Source organism: Dama dama, chromosome 23 (genome assembly GCF_033118175.1).
Source record: "Dama dama isolate Ldn47 chromosome 23, ASM3311817v1, whole genome shotgun sequence".
Taxonomy (NCBI): Eukaryota; Metazoa; Chordata; class Mammalia; order Artiodactyla; family Cervidae; genus Dama; species Dama dama.
In genome coordinates this window covers 32,036,668-32,052,996 of record NC_083703.1, presented here as the reverse complement: position 1 = coordinate 32,052,996, position 16,329 = coordinate 32,036,668, and the positions used below count along the sequence as shown (strand labels likewise).

Here is a 16,329-nt window from a genome sequence, read left to right as displayed (position 1 = left end):
GGAAACTGAGATCTCACATGGGGGAGGGGAGCGGTCAGGGAAGTCTACTGCGTCAGTGATGTTTGAGTAAAGACCTAAAAGAACAGAGGGGAATGAAGCCACATGAATAAACAGGAAAACATTGCAGGCAAAGGAAACAGCAGATACAATAGCAAGGATGCGGAGCACCTGTTTCACTCCAGGAGCAGAGCAAACACAGTGGGGGCAATTAAGTTGGGAAAGTCCAGGAGCGGGAGTGGGAGCAGGTTCCATCGGGCCTCGGAGGCCCTAGTAATGGCTTTGAGTGGATGGGGAGGACTTAGGAGAGTTCTTAGCAGAGCAGCAACCTGGTCCGACTAACACTTAAACTATGTCCTCTGGCTGGTGAGTTGAAAACAGACGGTAGAGGGTCAAGAGCAGGACCGGGGGCATCTGTGGGAAGGTGCGATGAGAATCAGGCAAGAGGTCGCAATGGCTTGGACCTGCGCCGTTAGTGAGGACAGAGGTGAAGGTGGTGATGGGTTTGTGGCTCTCATGGCACTTTATTTTTTAAATCAAATATGACTTTCCCAATGAGAAAAAAATTTAGGCCATCATACTAGATTTTTACTGAAAATCATTATAGCGTAATTGATTCAATAACAATTCAGTTCCTAAATTAAAACCAGCATTAAGAACATTAGTGTAAGATTCTTAACTAATGACCTCTTGTAACTTCATGTGCATTTTAGTGTAAAATATGCAACTTCTTTGTGACTAATGGATAACTAATGAGCTGTTTTTCTTTTCAGTTATATGATGGGGACAGCGAAAATGCCAACTTGGCTGGAACATTCTGTGGTTCCACCATACCTGCCCCCTTTATCTCTTCTGGAAACTTCCTTACAGTTCAATTTGTCAGTGACCTGAGTTTAGAAAGAGAAGGATTTAATGCTACATATACCATCATGGACAGTGAGTAAACTGAGACATTTTTACATGTTATGAAACACATGTGTATTTATGCACTCAAAATAATGATTATATCTATACTCAATGTTAATTACTAACCTCAATGTTAATTACTAAACTCAATGTTAATTACTGTCTAAGCTCAATGTCAGTTACTAAACACCCTATTAATTACTTTGTGTTTAATCCATGGTACAAATTTGGTACAATTCTTAGTCAAGAATGTATAATGTAAATCCTGACTAGAATGATATAAATACAGTTCCTTTGGGTTGGAAGAACAAGGAAAATAGAATTTTAAATATTATATGTGTGATGAGTTACAAGTAAAATGTCTTCTATGTTGTTTCTTATTTCCCATCTCAGTGCCTTGTGGCGGAACATTTAATGCAACTCGGACCCCACAAAGTATTTCGTCACCCAATTCATCAGACCCAGATGCCCCCCTTGCCACCTGTACTTGGGTCATTGAAGCTCCCCTACATCAGCAGGTCGAGATAACTGTGTGGGCATTTCAACTGCACTCTCAAGACTGCAACCAGAACTACTTAGAGTTTCAGGACCCACTGGAGGTAACAGGTGTATGAATGACAGTAACATCTATAACCTTTTCATCAGAATTTGCAAAAACATTTGAAGTAATGAGGGCATGACTGGATAAGTTCTTGAAGTCACTTCCAGCCTCATGTGCTTTTTAGCCTTTTATGACACCCTCTGTTTATAGGCATTAAGAAACCTGAACTTGGTCTGTAGGTCATGTGCCTACTTAACTTCTGGGTGTCTTGGCAAAAGTGCCTGGCCCTGAAGTAGAGAACAGACCTGTGGACACAGAGAGGGAAGGAGAAGGTGGGATGAACTGAGAGAGCAGCTCTGACATATATACTCGGCCATGTGTGAAACAGATATCTGGTGGGAACCTGCCGTATAGCACAGGGAGCTCAGCTCTGTGCTCTGGAGTGACCTAGAGGGGTGGGATGGGGAGTGGGAGGGAGGCTCAAGTAGGTAGGGACATAGGTATCCTTATGGCTGATTCACACTGTTGACCTGGAGAAGGGCCTGGCAACGCACTGCAGTATTCTTGACTGGAGAATTCCATGGATAGAGGAGCCTGAGGGCTACAGTCTGTGGGGTCGCAAAGAGTTGGACACGACTGAGCAAGTAACATGCACGCACACGCTGTTGTACAGTGGGAACCAACACACCACTGTAAAGCAATTGTCCTCCAATTAAAAACAAACTAAAACACAACACTGCCTGCTCTTGTGCCCCACTCACAGAGACTGATCCCCCTATTAACTTGAATTTTAGAAAAACTTTTCATTTTGTATTGGAGTATGGCCGATTAACAAGGTTGTGATAGTTTCAGGCCATTAGCTGAAATTTTTGATGTGCCTCTCTGGGGTTCTGCCTACAGTGCTCCAGGCAGAAGCACTTCTATAGTCAGCAGGATCTGTGTGTAGAACAAATTGGAGGATTCGGTTAAGAAGCCATTTGGTACCAGTCTAGGGGAACTATATTCATGGTTTAAAAAATAGAGAAAAGTTGTTTTGTTTTTTAAAAAAATGGATCAGTCTGACTTGCTCATGGGGTAAGGTGTTGAAGAGATTGTTGACCATAAAAGTGTGATGGTCACAGAATACCTGAGGATTTGAGCATCAGCATCATGTGACTAGGTGGTTGACCTAAAGAGAATGATGAGATCAGAGTGTAGGGATCCTGAACTGAGGATGCGGCCTGGTGGAGGCACTTGGGAATACGTGGAATGTCTCGCTGCAGTTTAAGGAGCAACTCATACACTGCAAGTTTGCTAAAGGGTGGTGAGAGAGGGCCAGGAACAGTGTTGGTTAGTCATAGGGGTTTCCAAACAATGGAGATGCCCCAGGTGAACTGTAATGAGCTCCAGCAGCCGGGGTGAGCTCTGACAACAGCATAGCCCTTAGAGAGGAACTGGAGTGAGGGGGACGGTCCTGTTTTCAGTAGGCAGATGGCTGCCCTGTGGTTTCAGCAGAAACCTCTCCATCTCTCACCCACCCCTCGGATGTGAGACATCTGTCAATTCCATGGCCAGGGTGACATCTTACTGCAGAGTGCTTTAAAGTCTATAATTAGTCTTCGTGGTTGAATATTTAAACTGCATTTTTATATGCAGTTTAATTTCTGCTGTGGCCTATTCTCTTTTGAAACTAAACCTACTGACCCTTGGCTTCCTTTTCATTTCAGAGTATTGGAAACCCAGGAATTCGCTTCTGCAGTGGAAATGTGTCAGCTGTGCCCACGTTTTACTCCTCTACGAGCACCGCAGTCATCGTTTTCAAATCAGAAGTTTTCAATATAAACTCTAGAGTGGGTTTTACCTATCAGATTGCAGGTGAGCTTGGGGATTTAATCTTTTATTCAGAAAAACTGACATTACTACAATTACTGCTAGAGTTGACTCCTGTGAATAAATTAAGGTTTGTTGACACAAACCATACCCACATGAAATAAGAAGCCGCTTTACCAGAAGCCTAGCCCCATTTAGTAGATGATTAAAGCTGGCTTCTGAGGAGTTAAAGCAAGTGAAATACTAATTAAAATGTTGAGAATGCAGGGTATTAAGTTCATGTTGTTAATTAAAAAATATACCAGTTACTATGTTAATTATGCTCTTAACCACATAGAGAAATCACTATGTATTAGAAAATTACTTTGGGAAAATCAAGGAGCCTTGAAAGAGTTACTTGTTCACTGTCACCGAGAAATTGATTTCCAGAGAACACTTTATGTAATGTTCGTTTCAAGCTTGATTAAAACCAAAGCTGCCTTTGATTAAAACAAACAAAAACACTCAGGGTGTTTTTACCAAAAATGGCCAAAAGCTATCATTTGCCAGTTGTATCAGAACGAACAATTCATCCAAGTATTTGAGGAAACATCCTCATACAAAACTCTGTCTTGGAGGTAGAGTCTGTATGTCCAGAGTCTAAATGTCAGCCAACTCCACCTCCGGGTCATCAGAAAAGTGCAGAGAGTGCTAGAATGTTCGTCTTCATAGGAGAGTCTTCATATTTCACATTTCACACTAGGGTGTTTTATGTTAAGACACTGCATGTGTTTGCCCAGCACGCTGTCTACCTCAGGTCTTGGGTTCTCAGTCATCTCAGAGGTAAATGGAGGAGCTAGATTAGCTTTTTTCTGAAGTTTGCTCCTATTTAATAATCTACCTGAATTATTCCTGTCAAGTTGAAGGAGCACTATTGGGATGCATACATTAATTACGTTACTGTCTTTCCTCTAAGATTGCAATCGGGAATATAAGAAGGCATTTGGCAACCTGCGGAGTCCTGGCTGGCCAAGTGACTATACCAGTGACGTGGACTGCACAACCGTGCTCACAGCCCCCCACAACCACACCATCTCCCTCTTCTTTCACTCATTTGGCCTCGAGGACTCAAGTGGCTGCACACACGACTTCTTGGAGGTAACACACGTCTGAATATCATGTAGATGAGTTATGTAAAAGATGCTGGGTCCCTGAAGATTGGTCACCTTTTCCTCTGCTACTGCTAATCATATTCCTTCCTCATTTCATTAAATTGTTCATCATCCCTTCATCCCCTAAATACCAACCATCTCCAGGATCCAGACACGGGAAATCCAGGAGGGAACAAGACATAGTCAGGGTTCCCCGGAGGCTCACAAGCCCTGGGAAAGACAAGACAGGAAGTAGTCTGCTCTTGTTGACCACAGCCAGCAAGGTTAGGGGCACTTAACCCATCTGGGGACAGAGAAGGCATCTTGAAGGCACTAATATGTGCCTTGAGACTGGAAGGACCAGGGGGAGGTCAAGTGCAAAGTGCTATGTTTGGAGATGGATGATGGGTCTGACTTGATAAGAAATGATACTGAATAGTTTACCTGATTTCCCTGCTGGCCGCAGTATGTTTGGGGCCTCTCCAGTGTTCTCTGTGGAGAGTGTCTCCTTGACCGCCTGTTTGGCAGACATAAGATGAATGCTCTGCTTCCTCCTCCTCCTCTGAAGCACCTTTGCTATTTGCCTGTCCTCTCCCACCCACCCCACCCTCCTTCCCCCCAAACACACTGAGAGAGAACCCTCCCTTGTCTGAAGCCCAGCACCTATATTTTGCTATAAAAACTGTAGCGTTCTCTCCCATGTCCTTTGCAGACTCTGTTGGAAATGTATTCATTCTTAGGAAGTAAACTGAGGTGCTGGGTAAGACTCATACATACAAAGATGCTGAATCCCTCTGTGAATTGAATTCACACCTAAATCTTAACCCGAGAGTCCCTAAGTTGGCTATGTTTCACGTAGATTCATGCGAATCTCTGGCAAGGTTTCCGAAAAGTTGGTTTGTTCCCCTACACCTGTTATGGAGTTTTATTATCCTGGAAAGCGCCCCCCCCCCCTCCTTCCCATAGAATTCATCTAAGTCCTTGGTTAAAGACTATTCTCAACCTAGAGTGTAAAAGTTCTCAGAGGAAGCGTATGCCTTTTCATGGGGAACCTTAGCCATGGTAGAAACTGGGAGGACATGGATATAGCGGGGAGGAGATGAGAGGACAGACTTGTTGGCATCAATCAGGTTATTTAACTCAGCCCTACATACGTACCCACCATGGAGGCTGAACAGTTCCATGGAGCATAAAGCAGAAGTGAGAGGTGGAGTGAGACACAGAAAAAGGATGAACCATCCAGACAGTTCAGAGTCACAGTGCAGCTACTCCTGGTTCACATCAAGCCTGAGTTGCCCCTTAGTGACTAGAGTGAGTTCTGCTGTTTGCCTCTGGATGCTGGGAAGCAAGGGCGACTCCAGCCGCTGTGCCTTAACCCATAGAAACGGGTCTGAAACTTCCCATCCAATAAGCAAAGATGGGAAACTGCAGCTCAGGCCTGCAAAGCCCAGCTGTTTTTGGTTTTCAGCGGGAAGATTCTGGCACGGTTTTACTGCAGCCTCAGCATTCCATTCATGTTAACGATGATGAGAATGGAAATTTATCAGTGAAGATTCTGAATGTATTATACCCCTCGAAGGCCAAGCTCTTGACCCCATTTGAAATCTGCCTTTGCCTTCAGCAACCCTTTCAGGCTCATTTGCACTCCCAGAGATGCTCTCTGCTCTCCTTGTCCCATTCCTCCTATACAGAGAGAAATGAAAAGGACATTTCACTGGCATATTCCGTGAGAATGAATATCCCGCTCCTTCTCTTAGAGAATCAGCTTTCTAAAGAGGATCCAGAGGGAAAAGACCCATGTCCAGACTGGAGTAGGGCAGTTGAACTTCTGTCTGCTGACTGTGAACTGCCTGCTCTACCCATAGCAAGGCTACTTTGTATAAACACTTAGCAGAATAATCCAGAAAGGCATTTTTCTCTCCTACTGGCTACTCTGTAGACCTAAAAGGAGTCTCTCCAGGGACTTCCCTTGTGGTCTAGTGGTTAGGACTCAATGCTTTCACTCCTGGGGCCCAGCTTTTATCCCTGGTTGGGGAAGTAAGATCCACCACAAGTCTCATGGTAAAACAAACAAACAAAAAAGCTGGGCTGGGGGTTATCTCCTGAGCAACATAACCTGACCAGACTACCCACCACACCTCTGAAGACATTCTGTGACTTAAGACAACCAACAATTAACCACATGTTAAACTATGGGATTATAAAGGGAACAGAGGCACTTTCAGGATTTTAAATGGGTATCAACTCAATAAAGTCAGCATCCATCCAGGAGGGGCTGGATCCAGCTCTACACTCCTGGATCATGTGTCTTCATAGCCCTCAAGAGTCCTCCAAGTGGGGCTGGTTGTGAATGTGTAGCGGGACCCAGGTTGGAGGGCAGAATTTGACTGAATTCACCGTGTGGTTACCACACTCACACGCCAGCTCATTTCCTGTTTTCACTGTGTCTACACTGTGCAATGATTTTTTTTTTTTAGAAATCTATTCAGCTTCACAGTGTATTTTTAAAATATATCTAAACAGTCAGAAATTTTATAGATTGTTTTAATTATGTCCTTTTCCCATATAGAAATTCATTTTGTTTTGACTTTATCACACTTTGTATGTTGTTTTTTCATGGCCCCATTATAGTCAAGCCATTTTCAAGGAGGGATAAAAGCATAACTACAGTATGATGAATAGAGTACAACAGAGTTAGCTGGAAACAATGCAGATAATATTTTTCTCCCTGCATCTTTTTAAAGTTCACTTTAACTACATTCTTTGAAGCATCTCGCCAAAAACTAAGATATAACTAGTTTGTTATATAGCAGTCAACTAGTTGGTTATATCAGCAGAAACATGCTTTCGTGTTTTAACTGCTGGAGATGAATACATATTTCTGAATCCAAGTGTAAATAGTTTTTGATCTACAAATTGCATGTTTCTCTCCTTTGCAAATGAAGGTGACGTCTGAGTGTTAGTATATATAAAAAGACAAAGTTTTTCTCAAAAAAGTTATTCAAATAGTCTCATGTCTTAATGTAGAGCAATGATAGATCAGAAGAGAAGGTACTATATGTTTAAGTGTCATCATTAATGCTACATTTTTAAAGGTCAGAAACGGAAGTGAGAGCAGTTCGCCGTTACTGGGCACATATTGTGGGACTCTGCTGCCAAATCCCATTTTCTCCCAGAATCATGAACTATACCTTCGATTTAAGAGTGATGGTGCAACTTCTGGTCATGGATATGAAATTATCTGGACCTCTTCACCCTCCGGTAAGACACTGGCACTTTGTCAGGGCAAGTAACGCAGCCGAGAAAAACATACAGTGTCTCATAGAAAAGACAGTTAAAGGGACCTCATCTTTCTCCCCAATCTGTGTACTTGATCATTTTGTTAAAAATATAGATTTTTTTTTTAATGATGAAATTATAGATTTTAAAAATTCTACTTGTATTTATTATTTCTCTAAAGAATATATATCTACATATGAGGCACAGATAAGGTATAAAGATTTTTGTAATTAGTTTATAAATTTTGATTTTGTCATATTTTTAAAAATTTTTATGTATTTATTTATTTATCCATTTATTCCTGACTGTGCTGGGTATTTGTTACTAAGAGGGCTTTTCTCTAGTTGTGGAGAGCGGAGGCCACTCTTCACTGCGGTGTGTGGGCTTCTCATTGGGGTGCTGTCTCTTGTTGTGAAGCATGGGCTCTAGGGCGCAGGCTTCGGTAGCTGTGGTAGGTGGGCGCAGTAGTTGAAGCTCCTGGGCTCTAGAGCAGAGGCTCAATCGTTGTGGTGCATGGGCTTAAGGCATGTGGGATTTCCCAGACCAGGGAGTGAACCTGTGTCTCCTGCACTGAGCCGCCAGGGAAGCCGATTTTTGTCAAATTTTAAACTTTTGGTTTGATCATCAAGGTGTACTTCTCTGAAAATTAAATAAAAGTTTGCCAAAATGTTACGATCACACACTTGAGTACATCTAAGCAACTGTGTTCCTTGGAGGCCCTCTCATTTCTGGACAGTCCTGGAGATTAATGGCTCTTACAGGGCAGTAAGCACCTTCCCTCAGTTTCGGTTGGCGGTTTACTGATGAGTAAAGGAAATTTAAGTCATGTCAATACATTTAACTCAAGAAAGAAGGAATACTTTTATGAAATGTCCCCGAGTATATCTAAAAATTTTCAAAATAAGAATGTGGAAACGATTCGTTTAAATATCCCGAGGGGACCACAAAAGGATTCTATCAAGACAGTTGTGGATAATGACTTTTTGGTACCTGCACAAAAGTAAAAGATGATCCCTATGCCCTAATTTTACAGATAAGGAAATAAAACACCCAAATGATGAGTTGCCTTAAACGCACAGTCAGACTGTGGCAGAGGCAGGCCCAAACCTCCACTTGTCAGAAACCCAGCTCTGTGCTCTTTAATCATGCTCTACAGTTTCTTCCTGTGTGCAGGGTATCTGGATGCCCACGCCATCTGGTCTAAATCATGATAGATTTCCTGTGCAAACTGACAAAATGAAAAAATTAACACCGATACTTAAAAAGCTTTGGCTTTTTTTGGGGGGGTGGGGGGGAACTACCCTGGTGGTCCAGTGGTTAAGACTTTGTGCGTCCACTGCAGGAGATGTGGGTTCAGTCCCTGGTCAGGGAACTAAGACCCCCACATGTCACACAACTTGGCCAATAAAAAAGAAAAAAGAAAATAAACTTTGACTTTTGAAGCATATCAGTCTTGGAGCTGTCAGTTCTATGCCTGGTAAAGTGACTTTTATAATAATTACTGCCTCAATGGACATGAGTTTGAGCAAACTCTGGGGGATGGTGAAGGACAGGGAAGCCTGGCGTGCTACAGTCCATGGGGTCACAAAGAGTCAGACACAACTGAGCAACTGAACAAACAACAACAAATTACTGCCAAAACCTAAAATAAAATACCTCTTTCTGTGATCCTGCCCCAGAATTTCCCTTTTAATTTTACTTCACCCACATCATCACCAAGTTACTGCCTATGAATCAAAGTACTCAAGGTCAATCCAAGTACCTATACCACCAAAGTACCCAAGATTGCCTTCACTCTCTCCTACAGTTACTTTATCAAGGTCTTGGTTTTCCCATTGCGTTCTCAGCTCACTATTTTCAGAAAACAGACCTGGAGGAAGTCGTTCCTAAGCGGTGATCTGCAGGGAAAGGAATATATGGTGGAGGTGGGGGTGGAGTGGGGGAGGTGGTGAGAGAGGAGGAGGATGTAGCCCACAAAGGCACAGGAAAGGGGTTTCTGCCTCCACTATTCCTGCAGGGAGTCTCAGCACCTTAAGAAAGTAAGTGTCGCATTGGCTTAAGTGCAGTAAAGCACAGTGGATGGTTTCTGCTTGACTGAATCCAACTTCACGCTGCTGTTTCCTGGCAGGCTGTGGTGGGACTCTTTATGGAGACAGCGGCTCGGTCACCAGCCCTGGCTATCCGGGCACTTACCCAAACAATACTCACTGTGAATGGGCCATCCTTGCTCCTGCTGGAAGACCGGTCACCATCAGCTTTTACTTTATCAGCATCGACGATCCCGGAGAATGTGTCCAGAACTACCTCCTGCTCTATGATGGACCTGATGCTAATTCTCCATCCTCTGGGCCCTATTGTGGGGCAGTGAGTAGAACCAGCTTTTAAAAACTCCAATTGTCATTTTTAAATAATTAAAGTAGCTTTAAAGGGCATGTTTAAAGGCAGACACATGCAATCACAGAGCACAACATACTTTTATTAATACAAATTCAGTTTTCTGACCTTCCTGTTTATTTGGGGAGCACGAGTGCCACCTAGTGGACTTTTCATTAAATTAATAATGGTGGTTTAGTCTCTATGTCATGTCTGACTTTAGGCCACCAGGCTCCTCTGTCCATGGGGTTTGCCAGGGAAGAATACTGGAGTGGGTTGCCATTTTCTCCTCCAGAGGATCTTCCTGACCCAGGGATCAAACCCAGGTCTCCTACATTACAGGTGGATTCTTTACCAACCCAGCCACCAGTATTATTAACTGTTACCAAACTTGACTATGCATCAAAATTATGTAGGCAGTTATTTAGCATCACAGACTTCCAGTCTCCACTCAGCCTATAGAATCAAAGTTTCTGGGGAAGCAGCTGTGGCCCGCTGCTTTGTGGAAGTTGCATGTGTGGTTTAAAGGCACTGTCCAGGGTTGCCCATCCATGTTATTTCTGCATGACTAAAATTACAGTCTTATCTCTGTACCTGCAGGGGATCAGTCCCATGACCACCCCCCCACAGATACCACGTTCTCAGGTGCTCAGATCCCTTATAAAAACTGGCCTAGTGAGTACAGTCCGTCCCCTGTGTGTGTGGATTCTTTGTCCACAGGTTCTGTATCTGTTGGATCCTGTGGTTGGTTGAATCCGCGATGTGGAACCTGTCCTTATAGAGGGCTGACTGTATAGAAATTTTGGATGCCTGGCTCCATTCCATTTACCGCTTGCTGAAAATTGTGGGAACTCTTTGAAGAAATTCACAGGGATATTAACAGTTGTCCTGGGGACTGAGAGTTTGTTTTTATAAATCTCAGATCTCCCCTGAGCCCTACAGTAGATTCTGATGTTGACTCAACATTGCTGCATCCTCCCTCGCTGCCTTTTGTTTTATGTGCAGGTGGATGGATGTTTCCAGAGCTTCCGTGTGAGGGACGCATGACTACTGATGAGAAGTTAGCAGCTTCTTACTGTTTTGCTCTTTGCTCATTTATGCTTTCTGATCAAACTGACAGAGATTTGCCTCTGCTGGAAATCTAGAATTTTTAGAATATAACTTATGGTTTATAAAATTGATAAATGGTATTATCAAAAATGTTTTTTTAAAAAAACCCACTTTTGTAAAACCCTGAGAATTCTCCCATATATTATTATAAACACATTTGGGGAATATATTTCCATATACACATAGTTTATCCTGTTTTGTGGTTTGGTTTTTTTCCACTGACTGATACATCATTAACATCTTAACCATATCATTAGGCAAAGTGGTCTATCATATTTAATCACTGGGTGGTTTTCTGTTGCATGGGTGCCGCCTAATTTCTGGAACGAGGCTCCTCTGGTTTATAAACACATCAATAAACTCTCTGGTAGCTCTGTCCCTATACACAGAGCTAATTATTGAGGGAGAAATTTGGGTCACTTGACTAGTGGATACTGCCTTGCAGTTATTCACAGGGGCCCACAGAAAAGAGATCCTATTAAATGAGTCACATGTCAGATTTAGAAGCTAACTAGGCCTAAAACATTTAGTTGAGGTTTGTAGGAATTCCCCAGTGGTCTAGCGATTAGGATTCAGTGCTTTAACTGCCGTGGCCCAGGTTCGGTCCCTGCTGGGAAAGTAAGATCCCACAAACTGCACTGTGCAGCCAAAAAAAAAAAAAAAAAAAGAAAGAGATTAAAGAAATCTGTGAAAATTTCAAAAAGAGATTATTTTCACAATGTCATTACTTTATGTCTGTATGACTTTTTTTTTTTTGGTTTTCAGTGACTTTCAAATATACAATCCCATTTGATTCCTGGACTTTGCAGATAAAAGAAAACTGAGGCACTGAGAGAGATTACTGCCATTTAAACCAATGTCACATTAAATTCAAGTCTATAATTAGATATGTCTCCTTTTCTTAACTATTGATGTTTGTAGTATTTTCCCAGTTTTAAATTTTCTTTAGTAAATTTAGATCTAGTTTCCAGAGTAATTGTTTTATTTTTTAAAGATACCATTGATTTATTTAGTGTGTTAAGTCCAACAGGGTCAGTGTATTTAGAGAAAAACAGTGGGAGTCCGTCCTTGGATAGCTAATCATACAATCATTGGAAAATGTTTTCTTTATGATAATTGTCATTGCTCACCAGCATCTGAGTTACAGAATCTGAACATCTAGAAGCGTGAAAGAATGACAGGAAAGTAAGGAGGAGTTTAAATTTTTTTAAAGAGAAGGAGTTTAAAATTTTTGTTATCTGCTCATACTAGTTTGTCAGCACAGAATAACAAGTAGAAATCTGGGAGCAGGTTGAAATGGAAAGAAAAAAATGTGTGTACACAGCAATTGTACCATATCGCGTATCCCTTGGTATCTCTTTTTAGGAGAAAGAATTCCTGTACTGTGCTCACCTGAATAATTTACTGTCTTGGAAATAAGTCTGGTTGTGTGTGTGTGTGTGTGTGTGTGTGTGTGTTGATGACTCTGGGTAGGACTGAGGCAGGGGACCTGAGCAGAACCAGAGGAGCAGGGCCCCAAACTGCAACCTTGACCCTGTGTGATGTGCTTTGCTTCTGTACGTGTTACTGACTTATTTCCTACCTCACCTCTCCCATTGGGATGTCAGCTTCATGAGAGCAGGGCTTTTTGCATGTTTGGTTCATTTTTTATATCCCTAGTGCTAATAACTGGAAAAGGAAAGAGACCAATGTATCCACTCTTTCCACACACACACACACACAGATACACATATAGAACTGTTCCCCTTTTGTGTGTTTGGTTCATTTTTTATATCCCTAGTGCTAATAATTGGAGAAGGAAAGAGACCCAGATACACACACACACACACAACTGTTTCCCACAAAAGGATATGAAAATCATCCCCCAAAGGAAAGTACAGGTGTTGGTGAAGGGAGTAATATACTTTATTCAGATGTTCATTTTAGTTGCAGACATAAATTGTGTTTCCCATCAGAAAAATGAAAATTTCAATAAGAACTTGAATTGGAAATTGAAAGTTTAATGTCAGTTTTATTGAGATGCAATTCACATACCATAGAAATCATCTACTTAAAGGGTAAAATTCAATAATTTTTAGTCAGTTCCCAGAGCCATGAAGCTGTTGTCACCATGCTTGATTTCAGAACATTCTTGTTACTCCAGAAGGAAACCCTGTATCCATTAGCAGTCACTCCCCATTGCTCCTTACCCCCCCGCCCCTCAGCAATATTCTTGTGTAAAGTCTCTACATTAATGCTTGGCAAGATCACTTCTAGACACATATACAGGTTTACTGAAAATTCTAGAAGGCTTCTTTATGTTGTACTTCTTTACTACATCTGACATTTCTGGGGAAATGTTCAAATTTGTGAAATATATAATTTGTTACCTTTCTCTCTCTTTTTCTTTTTTTCAATTTTAGGACACTGATATAGCTCCCTTTGTGGCCTCATCACATCGTGTCTTCATAAAATTTCATGCGGAGTATGCAACCCGACCATCAGCGCTCCGGTTAACTTGGGCCAGCTAGCCCAGTGAGGCCTGGTCTGCCCAGCACCTTGGATTTTCCGCAGGGGTTGGACCCTCTGGCCTCACGCTGGACAGGATACCTGACCCTCTGCCTGTGCCACTGAGAATAATCTGAACTTTTATGTGTTTCATCAAAGTACACGTGGAATCAACATTTGTACTTATTTTTTGAATGTAGAACATAGCTTCTTTAAATCTACTATTTTGAGCTGAAAATTTCTAGAATCCCTTAAAAGGTTGGAAATGATTATGGCCTGTGTGCTGTACATTTTCAGAAGTTAATTAAATAGAAGTATGGTTTTCTGTGAATGTCAAATTGGGGATGATAAACGTTACTGAAATCTCAACAGTAGTGCTGCATGTTTTTTTTTTTTTAAATTCACTGAAATTTGTCTTTCACTGTAGGTCTGTGTAAAACTTCAAGTTGAATAGTTCCATTTTGACAAAGTGTATGCCTCATTCAGGATGGCAACTCCGGAGCCAAGTTGCCTGCATCTGAATTTTAGCCTTTCCAGCAACTTCCTTAACTCTCTGGGCCAGTTTCCCTATGTGCCACTGTTGTCTATTTGGAGTTTAACTACATGAGATGTGAAGTTATACCTAGTTAGGCATGCTTTGATCAAGTATTCTGCTACTTTAAATCTGGAGACATTAGGTTAAATATACAAAGTTAAGTCTTATGAAGAACATGGGACCAAATGAAAAAGATGTTATCAAATGTGTTACTTCATCTTCCTCTGCTACTCAAACACCAGGGGAATGATACCTGCACAGACTACAGAGCCATCTAAATGAGATAGTCTCACCTTAGCTCTATCATGGGTGGATACATCAACTTTGTGGATGACTCTCTATTGGAAAGAATGGTGAATATGATGAAGATATTAATGAGAAATTGGCTTTTCAAATTTTAATTTCATACCTTTATATGTTTCTTTGTAAGTAGTTTATTATAAACACAGTTTAGAGACTACAAAAGGCATTGAAAAAAATAATTTTATTTATTTATTTTTGGCTGTTCTGGTTCTTCATTGCTGTGTGGGCTTTTCTCTAATTGAGGTGCATGGGCGCTACTCTTTAGTTGCATTCTCATTGTGGTGACTTCTCTTGTTGCGGAGTGCAGGCTCTGTTACAGCACCAGCTCAATAGCTGTGGCGTATGGCCTTAGTTGCTCTGAGGTGTGTATGATCGTCCCAGACCAGGGATTGAACCTATGACTCCTGCGTTGGCAGGCAGATTCTTTAGCACTGAGCCACCAAGGAAGCCCCTACAAAAGGCATTTTTCAAAATGAATGATTTATATAATAATTTACTTGAATTTCACCCATTGTTTTTGTAGTCCAGAATGCTGATATCGAGCAGGAACCTGTAGGGCTTCTGGGCCTTTCTGTGTGTTGGGTGTTTCTTGATTACAGAAAATAGGCTTTAATCAGCCTCCATGACCTTCCCTGTGCTCAAAGGAGCAGGTTCAAATAGTTGCTAATTAGGGAAGAGAGGGATGTGGAGACTCTCTGTCAAGAGACAGTCAAGGAACTGTCAAGAAACAATAGTGTAGCCCTGGTCCACCAGGTGGGAGAAATTAGTGGTAAGCTGCCCATGAGAATGTGAACCCCAGACTGCTTGGAACCAGAAGGTCGATGACGCTGACTCCCACTTACCTCACCACCAGCCAATTAGGAGGATGTCCAGGAGCAGATCACACCCTCTTTGAACCATTCCTGTTCCTCACTACACCCTCTAGGTTGGTACAGTTGATTTTTTTTTAATTACTTAATTTATTTGAATTGGAGGATAATTACTTTACAATATTGTGGTGGTTTTTGCTATACACTGACATGAATCAGCCATGGGTGCACATGTGGGACACAGTTTTGAGGGCATTAGCCTGCTCTTCCTTCTGCCTGGCAAAGCAGTAAAGCTTTTCTACTTCACCCTGTTATGCCCGATGTCCGAATCCCCGAGCGGGAAGAGAGAAGGCCTTCAAGACAATGCAACTTGCAAAAAGGGAAGTTTATTGCTGACTCGAGTCAGCAATCCAACTCCTGCCGCATCCAACGCAGTGGTGTGGGGTCAGAGAGCCCTGAGCCCAAGCTGTTACACAAATTTATAGGGTGAGCACACACTGTTGGTAGTTGGTTTAAGCGGACTGGTTACAAGTTTGCAAAGCAATTTCATTGGTCAAACACACTCAAAACTTTCGCGCCCGCGGGACTTTCCCGGGGGTTTCCGCTCCGTTCCTAATTGGCAAACAGGGGTCAGTGTTAAGCTGATTGGTTGTATCCAGGTGGCCTGATAATCTTACCACCCAGAAGTAGGAAGGCCTACTCCTAATCTAAGCTGCCTGCCATGGTGTTACTTCTGCTCGCCTCACAACCCAAAACTCTTGTCTCCAAGAATTAATTTGGTGTCGGGGTACAGAGGCTGGATTCAGCTTCAGTACCTCGGGAAACCAGGCATCGCCCTTGATTGTCCTTGACTGACCCACTCTGGGGGCTCACAGGCAGGGGTAGGACATTACCCCCAAAGGAGAATGAAGCACAGACTTTGTGTAAGCATGGTGCTCTTGGCAGTGACACTGCAGGGGCGATTTCAGCTCTGATAAATACTTTTCCTTGCAGGGATAGCTACCTAATTTGCAGGGCCCCTGGTTCAAAAAGTGTTAAACATCTCAAGCT

The 16,329-nt window shown here is 42.3% G+C and overlaps 1 protein-coding gene across 6 annotated transcripts in view; it reads left to right on the top strand.

Moving 5' to 3' along the window:
* CUBN (cubilin) overlaps window positions 1-14,001 on the top strand; it is a 282,579-nt gene extending 268,578 nt beyond the window's left edge. For 3 of the 6 annotated variants that reach the window (XM_061126294.1, XM_061126293.1, XM_061126291.1), the window contains 7 exons: window positions 771-933; window positions 1,297-1,502; window positions 3,151-3,298; window positions 4,209-4,390; window positions 7,479-7,644; window positions 9,791-10,026; window positions 13,548-14,001. In XM_061126294.1, coding sequence (XP_060982277.1) covers window positions 771-933; window positions 1,297-1,502; window positions 3,151-3,298; window positions 4,209-4,390; window positions 7,479-7,644; window positions 9,791-10,026; window positions 13,548-13,655 — 1,209 coding nt within the window. In that variant the 3' untranslated portion in view covers window positions 13,656-14,001. Of the gene's footprint in view, window positions 1-770; window positions 934-1,296; window positions 1,503-3,150; window positions 3,299-4,208; window positions 4,391-7,478; window positions 7,645-9,790; window positions 10,027-11,040; window positions 11,096-13,547 lie in introns of all 6 variants that reach the window. The other 3 variants (XM_061126292.1, XM_061126295.1, XM_061126296.1) reach the window with 3 other exon arrangements.
* Window positions 14,002-16,329: the final 2,328 nt, after the last annotated feature.